Below are 9259 nucleotides of genomic sequence, written 5' to 3' on the forward strand. Positions count from 1 at the left end.
ATCAGTTTACTGGCTGCCTTGAAAGTCTCTCTGGAGCTTCTCAGTGGCAAATCCAAACAGCCAAATTTAGGGTCTCCTGCCTGATCCGAGCGAACAACGGTCACACCGTATCCATTCTGGGTCCGAGATCCGCTGCCGGCCTCGGTCCTGTTCCAGGATCACACCCAGTCTGCGCTCAGCTCCCATATCATTGATCGCTCTGCAGATCCCATCAACCGGACCTGGCAGCCTCGAAGTGGCCAAAACTGCCACCAGCATCTTCCGAAATTTCCGATAAGCCAGGTATCCGCCAACTCCAATAAGCAGAAACCCTGTTATCATGACTCCAATCATCTACACGTCTTCAACATCCTCGACTGACGGCATCGTCAGACACACGGTCTTCCACTTCCATCCAGAATCCATCGTGTATCCAGTGAAGAATGTCCCGCCGGGACACGAAGGTTCCCCTTTACCCGGTTTCCCAGTGGAAAAAATTCTATCAGTTGGGTTGAGAGACCAGCTGACCAGATCAATAATTTGCAACTTTGGAAGCTTTTCAAAAGAAAGATTCTGAAAACACGGGACACAGACGGTGAGGAGGGAATATGGGGAGGACAGGAGGACAGGGAGACGGAGAAGGTGTGTCCTCCTCCTTCGAAGGACAGAGCAGAAAAGTGTCTTGGCTGAGGACACGTCAAGCCAGCATTGGGTGAACTGGTTGCTGATGGTTGCTCTCACGGCCTCTTCAGGGCTAGCAGTCGATAGTGACAGCTTCCTGTTCCTATTCCAGGTCACAGTCTGACCTCTGACCCCTCCGAGGAGCAGCAGGAGCGCCATGCAGGGCAGAGCAGCAGAGGCAGGGCCGTCCCCACTGACAGAACGTGGTGACCTCATCAACACCCACAGGCCGGGGGCGGAGCCTCCTCAGCAGCTGGATCCCCGAGCCCTGTGGCTGTGGGCGGAGTCTGGAGGCGGGGCCTGCTGCGAGACCACCTTCATCGAAAGCCCCTCCCCCATCTGTTGCTCAACCGGATCTTCCAGGGAGACGCTGCGATGCTCTGACAGCAAGTTACTGGAACTCAGTGGAGACGAGACCAAGATTCCCCCGATGACCTTTGACCGGGTTGGGGACGAGGAGTTGGAGGTCAGCATCCATCCATCATCCATCATCCATCATCCAGTGAGTCTGATGTAACCTGTGTGTGTATTGTGTGTGTGAGCAGAGCGATTTCTCCAGCGCCTCCTCTCAGAGCGATGACGCCTTCCTGCTGCTTCCTCCCAGAGATCATCGGAGCCTCAGCGTTTTCTCCATGCTCTGCTGCTTCTGGCCGCTTGGCATCGCTGCCTTCTACCTGGCGCACCAGGTGAGGGGGCGGAGCCTGGCTGGGCGGATGTTGTGTTAACCTGTGACCTCCTGCAGTTTCTTCTTCTCTTGTTGCTGCTCACTCCCCCCTGCCTGATGGGTATTTTTCAAATGATAATACCAAAAAATCTCTAACACTCCCCGCTCCAGTTGCTAAGTAACCGCTCTGCAGTCAGCCCTACTGAGCGTGCTCAGTATGTGCTTGTTGCCAATAGTAACACTTTGAATAAACTTTATTCTCCTTCCAGACCAAAACAACGGGCGCCAGCAGTTCACACACTGTGGGTTCTGGTCCAGAAGTGGTTCTGGTGGTTCTGATGTGAAGGTTTGGTTCTGACCCAGTGGGGTCCAGAGTCTGTCCTGGTGATGTAACTTCCTCCTCAGCATGTCGGTGTTCATCTGATCCAGGTGTGTTAAACCAGGAAGAGAACTACAACATGGACGCCGGAACGTCCAGGACCTACTCTGGATCCCGCCAGGTCAGAACCGGGTCAGAACCTTCTGGTGGAATCAGAAAACAGGCTTTTACTTTTCTGAACTGGTCATTGACATTTATTTTGAAAGTCCAAATAAGTGGGAAAATATGGAGTCAGCATGGTGGGTTATTGGCTACAGTTCATCGTGAGCGTTGCCATGGCGATGGACGGCGGTGGGGGGCTACCACCAGAACCCAGTGTCCCACCGCAGGGTCGTGACCCCTGTTTCTGTCCGCAGACCAGCCGGGCGGTGTCTACAGGTGACCTCCACCTGGCCGGCTCCACCTCCAGGCGGGCGCTCTTCCTCGCCGTTCTCTCCATCACCATAGGAACCGGGATCTACGTGGGCGTCACCGTGGCGCTCGTCGCCTACCTGTCCAAGAACCAGAAGTGGTAGCCATGGCAACAGCAGCTGGATCTGGAGCCTCGGGGGTTCTACGGGTTTTTGGACATTTGTGTCTCGTCTGGTTCTGGATTTTTCTCTGAAGGTTTTTGGATGTTTGTAAACATCATCATCATCATCATCATCAGACTTTACCTGCCAAGTGGACAAAGAACCAGCAGAACCCACTGTGGTTCTGGTCCAGACGGTTCCGATTCCCACTAGGAGGTTCTGGTTTCTCTAAACTGAATCTGGGTTTGTTTTCCCTCTCCAGCCGGTTCTGGTTCTGGTTCAGTTCTGGTTCTGTTCACGGAGCTCCCGGTTCTTGACTTGATGGAACTGGGTTTTTTTCACAGTGACACAGGCCAATGGTACCGGACCAGCCCAGCAGAACCATGTGGGCTGGGTTTCCCTCATTCAGCTGTGGACGACTGGTCCAGAAGGTTCTGCAGCTCTGACCCTGATGCAGGTTCTGTTCAGGTTCTGTTCTGTGGCTCTGAGAGGGAGCCACGCTGCCACCTGAGCGTCCAGAGCCGGACCCGACCCGACCCGGTCCCCCCCGGTGTTTCTTCCTGCGTCAGCAGAACTAATCTGTCCTCTGAGCTCATTAACATCCTGATCCGTTTAGCTGCTGCTAATATGGGCCAGAACCAGCAGAACCAGAACCATCAGGTTCTGCAGAATGTCCAGAGAACTCAGAATGTCTGATGAGGCTGTGACCTTTGACCCAGGTGCGGCCCGAGTTCTGGAGCCGTTTTGGGCCGATCCTCTCCAGAACCGGTCTCCTGTGGTTCTGTTCATGACCCATTTAGCTCCATTTTGTTCCTAAATAAATGTATTTTTAAATACTTGATCCTTTGATCTGAACGTCATTAAAGTCTTTGTTGCCGCTGACCTCTGACCTCTGGAAGCAGCTGGAAACAGACGGATCCAGTTGGGATCCTCTGGATCTCCAGGACAGAACGCCTCTGGAGCAGCCTGGCTGAGGAGGTTCGTCTCCATGACAACGGTCTCCGGCTCGGCGGCGCCACCTGCAGCTCATTTGGATGATGCTGAATAAAGACGAAGACGCTGATTGGTTCTGGACTTTTTATTTCTACGGAGTTTCAGTCTGACTACAGGAAGCTTCGCCCTGAGCGCCGCCTGCCAGGCGCCGCAGACAAGCAGCTGGGACAGCGCCGATCCAGCAACACCACAAACACCACTCTGACATCACTTCCTGTTACAAAGTCACCATTTCTTGTGAAATGGGAACTTTCACAGGAAAGTTCCCATTTCCTGTGAAAATGTGATGGCAGTACTCAGGAAGTGCCGACATCATTTCCTGGGTGATGAAGTCATAGTCTGGCCAGCTGACCTCCAGCCCAGTGACATCACTTGTTGAAACTTGTCATTTACTATCTGCTAGCAAAATACTCTGACATCACTTCCTGTTACTCTGACGTCACTGTTTGCAATTATGGCATGACTTCCTGTTGACATCACTTCCTGCCTGCTGCTGTGCATCTCCAACAGAATACATGGACCACAGCTCTGCATAAACTCCAGATGTGGAAGTGTTTACCTGCACAGGTGAGTAGGAAGGTGACCTGCTCTATGGCTATCTGTTTCCATAGCAACACACCCAACCGGTACCAACCGGTACCGACCCGCCCGACCGTCAGCGACGCACAAACTAAAATCTGGGCGTTAAAAAAGAAATGTTTGGCAAGAATCCTCCAAAGCTGCGCCCCCTGCAGGAGAAACTGAGACACTGCAGCAGGAAGCCAGGAGTCAGGGCTGCCGGGTGGTACCAGCTGGTACTGGTCGGGCTCAGGTCATCTGGACCTCACATTCTGTTCAGTTAAAATGTTCTAGTGACAAATTTACAGTCTGGAAGGAAACACACACAGGGCAGGGTGTGTGTTCTGTGTGTGTGTGTTTTCTGCACATGCTCAGTAGAGTCCGTCAGTCCGGGAAGCAGCGCCTCCTCTCTCGGCCCCCCGGCTCTGGGGGGAGCAGATGGCTGCGGTGGGGGAAGGGGATGGGAGACCTCAGGTTGCCAGTGGGCGGGGCTTCAGGTGGCAGCGACGTCGGGTGAGGCCCTGCCTTCCTCCACCTGGTTGGCGCGGCCGAAGGTCTTGACCTTGGACAGAAGGTCGGCCAGCGTCTCCTTGAAGCCTTTCTCCAGCAGCCAGCCCTCGCTCTCACACTCCGGGTTCTCCGGGTCGGCCATCGTCTCCAGGGCTGTGCTCAGGTACTTTAGGCCCGCCACGTCCCCCGCCTGGTGCCCACACACACACACACACACACACACACACACACACACACAGAGGACAGATCAACATGGTTCAGCTCTGCACCAACCAGCAGCTTCCTGTTCCTGCATTTTTCAGTTTTCTGAACCAGGAGCACAGGCCCCCTCTGCCCTCCCTCCCCCTCCAGGTGAGCTCAGGTGTGTCCTTCAGCCAGTAACTTCAAGTGTTGAACTTGTTGTTCTGACCCAGATAACGGGCCTCTTAGGCAATGTCCCTGTCTTCCCAGAATGCACCCTGCTGCGGCAGATTAACCCCCCAGGAATAGTTTCTGCCCCCCAGGCAGATTACCTGAGCCGCTCAGCCTGGACTCGGCTCTCTAGTCAGTCTGAGTCGCTGACGGACTGGACTCGGACTGCAGCGGGTTTCCGTGACCGGTCCGGTTCAGAAGCAAACATGGCAGTAAATCTGATTAACGTGGCGGCGTGCCGGGTCACCTGGTGCCGGTTCGGTCCAGGTGTTCTGACGATCATCTTGTTTTAAATGGAGGATTAGGAACACAGCTGATCCTCCATGAACCCGTCCACGGGTTAAAGACAGCAGCTGGACGAGGCAGGCAACCGGTTACCATGGCAACAGACCGTCAGGCCCAGATCGATGGTTCTGTTCTGGTTCCAGTTGATTTTTGGTTCTTTTAATGTGTTCTGTCCGAAAAGCCAGGTTAACTTTCACAGGTGGAGTGTTGCAGGTACATCAACCCGCCAGCAGGAGGCAGGATCATTTCACTCCAACTACCTGAAAACTTCCCCAGGTGCAGCAGAGGACGAACTGGAGCGGCACGCTGCAGTTAGCATGTTAGCATATTAGCTGATGAAGGCTGGCTTTGAGACTTCATCAGTGGAGGTTTTCATCCACAACTTTCACCATCAGAGGCAGGACCAGCTGAAAATAGAGGCTGCCTGTTAGCATGCTAAGAACTATCATTAGCATGCCAGTGCTAACTTTAAAGCAGTTTTTTTTATGTACACGTGTTCCTTTGCCAGCGCAAAGGACGAGTTTTAAAGTTTGTTCTGTGAAGAATGAAATCCAATTAATAACCTCGCCTTGTTAGCTTAACATGCAAGACTAATGTAATGCTAACTTTAACATGCTAAGGCTACCTTCAGGATGTTTATGACTCTGAATGTTATAGCGATATAAGTTTCTTTCTTTCTAATGTTTCCTTTGATGCTGTGAAGCAGTTGAACTGCCCTGCTATCCCATGCTAACCATAGGAACTCGTCTTGTATCAACGTCACCAACGGATCGAGCCTGTTTTAGCAGGAAAGGAGACCCTACGGTTTGAACGAGAAACGATGCAACTTCCATGAAAGAAAAGCTTAAAATAAGCTAACGAGCTTGGTGGGTCTTAGATCTTGAAACCAGACAGAGGAGGCCATGATGAGCTGTAACTCATTATCCATTTGATTTGATTGACATTTACTTCCATAACCGTCTCATTCTACATTACAGAAGAGTTTCTGAATGTTTGCCTCTATCTGCTGCTACAGCAGTAGCATGCTAATGCTAATCCTTAATGTTAGTCTGTCAGGATTATTTTGTGAAGGTTTTTGCTCCAGTAAACGACTTTGAACAGACTTCTGAATGAATGGTACAATACATTGGTGGGCACAGCTAGCTAAAAGGTTAGCTGCACTAACCCAAAGCAGTAATAAACTTTAGTTTAGCTAATGTTGGACTAATGCCACGGGATTTAACGGGCTAAAGTTAAAGTGCTAGACAGCATGGTATTTAGCAGAAGCTAACGCTAAAGTACTGAATCCAATCATGTTGAAATCCTGCATGTATGATGAGCAGAACATGAAGAAACTGCCAAAACTGTTCATATTGAACGACTGTATTTATCTAAATATCACCCTGGTTCATGTTCATGCGTTTTTCTTTTAGGTTGTTTATTGTCAATTGCTAAATAAAGTTTCTTGAAAAAAAGGGAACGCAACAACAGGAAATGGAACTGCTGCATCTAAAACCACTTCAAAGTAAGAGTTGAGTATAAATGTCTAACTACCAACAATTGATAACCAAAACGTCAACATAGATGTTGAACTTTATTCAGATAAAATTTGACAAAACTGAAGGAAATTTGTGCTTTAGAATTTGTTACCAAAAATGCTGAATTACAAAATGAAAATCTGATAACTAAACCTGCTAACATTAGCCTCAACTTGCTGAAGTAAGACGAACCTTAGCCTGCTAAGCTAACAGCCAGCTGAGATGTCCAGGGTGTTTCAGTGGCTTGAAGCCTAAAGGTAATTTATAGCCACTGTTAATAAATCTATAATGGTTTTATGTAAATATATCAAATAGTGTTCAGCAACTTGCTAACAAAGACTCCTAAAGCAGAGCTCTGTGAGAACAGCAGATCAGCAGTAACAGCTCATAGCCACCAGAAAGCACGGTGGAGGAAGGATGATGATGTGGGACAGTTTGTGGCTAATGGATTCCTGATAATGAAGCTACAGTTTTGACTGACCAGCGAGAACCAGACAGGCGTCACGACACTTCACTTACTCCAGTTCTGTTCCTTTAAGAACGCACGTGGCTGGCGCCGGAGGCTGATTGGCTGCGGCAGTGTGGGTGGGCGGAGCCTTACCTCCAGGACCATGGTGAAGATGAGCAGCGCTCCGATGCTGTTCATGATGCCGCTGTAGTAGGAGAAAACGGCCTGGCGGCAGCCGCGGTTCCAGATGTTCAGCTCCTCGGTTCGGTGGTCGTAGTCGTAGTGGGCGGAGTTATTGGTCAGGTGATGCTGGATGCAGGGGCGGGGCGAACCGGGATTACAGCAGCTGAACGGGACGCTGTCCATCAGGTACTTCCCCTCCACGTTACTGAGGACACGGCTGAGGGACAAACACAGGTCAGACCCTGCCGGGTCTTACAGGGCTCTGCTGAGGTATGAGATGAGAATCATGGAGGGTTCCTCATGGAAGGCTGACCTTCCAAACTGAACATGTTCAGACTGACTCAACCAATCGGCACAGAAAATACAAAACTTTTAAAAATCAGTGAAACGTTGCAGCAGCAGGGAGGTGAAGTTCTGGTTCTGGTTCTAGCCCCCCACAGCCTTCACACCTCTGGTCATGTTATCAGAGCTGATTGGTCCTTCAGTACCTCCAACCACTTCCTGCTCCACCCACCAGGACCCCGGAACTCCTCCAGAACCCCAGCAGAGACCCAGACCGCTCCACGGTGAAACTGGTGACCTCTCACCTGAAAACGATCCTGAACTAATCAGTTCAGGATCTTCAACCACCTTCTGCTTTTTTATTATTGCTGTGATGACATCATCAGTTTCATGCAGATTAAGCTCTGTTTGAGTTTCACTTTCTAACGGGTCGGGTCTGCTGCAGAACGGCCCCCTGCTGCTGGGAACTTTGACCTCCTTAAGCCCAGATTGATCCCCTGCTGAGTCCCTGAACAAACAATCCACCTGCAGCTTTACCTCACCAAGGAACTAAAACCAGCCCAGATTCTCCGTCGGAACCCGACCTGCTGTGTTCAGGTACTCACTCTTTGACCACGTCGTTGCTCATGTCCAGGTAGCGGTTGCTGATCCACTGCACCTCGAACCAGTCCCTGAAGTTGTTGTTTCCGCAGCACCGGAACTCGATCTGAGTCATGTCCAATGTCCGCTTCATGAAGCAGCGTCCCGGCGTGTCCGTGTCCTTGTAGAAGCGGATGGCGTTCTTCAGGCCCTCGGCCAGCGTCAAGTACACGGCGAACTGCATGAGAAAGCAGAGCAGCACCAGCAGCAGCAGCAGCGCGTTGAAGCCGCAGCACAGCAGCATGTAGGGCCGCAGCATCGGCTTCATCTTGGAGAACTTCTGGGGGTCCAGAGAGTCATGGCACAGCTTCCCCCCGAAGGCGTTCAGTCCGCAGGACAGCATGCCGACCAGGATCAGCAGGTTGGGCACCAGATGGCTCTCGTTGTTGTCCATGATCTCGCTCCTCTTCCTCAGCTCGATCTTGAAGAAGATGCCGAGGCTGAAGAGGATGATGCCCACAATGACGGCGAGCCAATAAAGCATCCAGAGACCCTGAGCCAGCTTGACCCGCTTCTGCAGGTTGAACTTCAGCGACAGGAACGGCATGGCGTCAGTTCACAGCGACTGTCCTGAACAGGTCTGCAGAACCACGAGACTCAGAGCTGCAAACCGTCCCAGGAGGAGCTCAGGAACTGGACCGCAGGGCTCTGAGTCATGATGGAGAACCGACAGCAGGAACCAGCGCGGAGCGGAGGTGTGAATGTGAGCAGCAGCCTGGCGTCCTGCTAAAGCCGCTCCTGATCTGATTAGCAGCGGATCATCTGAGGCTCTAATCCTCCAATTACTGCTAATGGGTTTGGAGCTAAGCAGCAGCTTCCTGTCAGACGGCTCACCTGGCCCCGCCCCCGCACAGGTGAGGCCCAGCAATCCGCACTCTAAATCTGAGGATGGTGTTACGCAGAGGCGCCGATTTATGTTTTCGCATCCACCTGAATAATGTGCAGTTGCACCACTGTGTGACCATGACAACACGCTGTCAACAGTAAACACGTCATCATCTTTGGCGCCACCTCCAGGGTTGGACGGCTCTTCAGTCCATCAGAGGACAACAGGACAGACCGGACCGTCGCCATGCCGAACACAATGTAGCAGGCAGAGCTTTCCTGGTAGTCATGGTGACCACCCCAAGAAGACACTCAAAATAAGTCCAGGTCCACTGCCACCAAATGACAAGTCTGGCTAACTCTGTGGGCGGCCAATGTCCCACAATGTCCCTC

At 51.6% G+C, this 9259-nt stretch overlaps 2 protein-coding genes across 10 annotated transcripts in view; one reads left to right on the forward strand and one right to left on the reverse strand.

Moving 5' to 3' along the window:
* syndig1 (synapse differentiation inducing 1) overlaps positions 1 to 7547 on the forward strand; it is a 13362-nt gene extending 5815 nt beyond the window's left edge. For 2 of the 9 annotated variants that reach the window (XM_016666248.1, XM_016666247.1), the window contains 3 exons: positions 773 to 1126; positions 1206 to 1346; positions 2060 to 3056. In XM_016666248.1, coding sequence (XP_016521734.1) covers positions 818 to 1126; positions 1206 to 1346; positions 2060 to 2218 — 609 coding nt within the window. In that variant the 5' untranslated portion in view covers positions 773 to 817 and the 3' untranslated portion in view covers positions 2219 to 3056. The other 7 variants (XR_001660414.1, XR_001660413.1, XR_001660412.1 and 4 more) reach the window with 7 other exon arrangements.
* On the reverse strand, positions 4070 to 8878 carry prph2b (peripherin 2b (retinal degeneration, slow)). Its single transcript, XM_007542386.2, has 3 exons — positions 8008 to 8878; positions 7091 to 7337; positions 4070 to 4466 (listed from the first exon to the last, which is right to left on the reverse strand). The coding sequence occupies exons 1-3, from the start codon at positions 8586 to 8588 to the stop codon at positions 4260 to 4262; spliced, it is 1035 nt and encodes a 344-aa protein (XP_007542448.1). The 5' UTR covers positions 8589 to 8878; the 3' UTR covers positions 4070 to 4259.
* Between the last annotated feature and the right edge of the window lie 381 nt (positions 8879 to 9259).

Source organism: Poecilia formosa, unplaced genomic scaffold, assembly GCF_000485575.1.
Source record: "Poecilia formosa unplaced genomic scaffold, Poecilia_formosa-5.1.2 Scaffold686, whole genome shotgun sequence".
Lineage (NCBI taxonomy): Eukaryota > Metazoa > Chordata > Actinopteri > Cyprinodontiformes > Poeciliidae > Poecilia > Poecilia formosa.

What these genes read in the sequence shown, in the direction of transcription:
- prph2b (XM_007542386.2), bottom strand. Translation starts at nt 8,588, where the DNA reads ATGCCGTTCCTGTCGCTGAAGTTCAACCTGCAGAAGCGGGTCAAGCTG. An exon ending in AGCAACGACGTGGTCAAAGA is followed by an intron (nt 7,338 to 8,007) that starts GTGAGTACCTGA and finishes TTTGTCCCTCAG; the next exon opens with CCGTGTCCTCAGTAACGTGG. An exon ending in TCTTCACCATGGTCCTGGAG is followed by an intron (nt 4,467 to 7,090) that starts GTAAGGCTCCGC and finishes TGTGGGCACCAG; the next exon opens with GCGGGGGACGTGGCGGGCCT.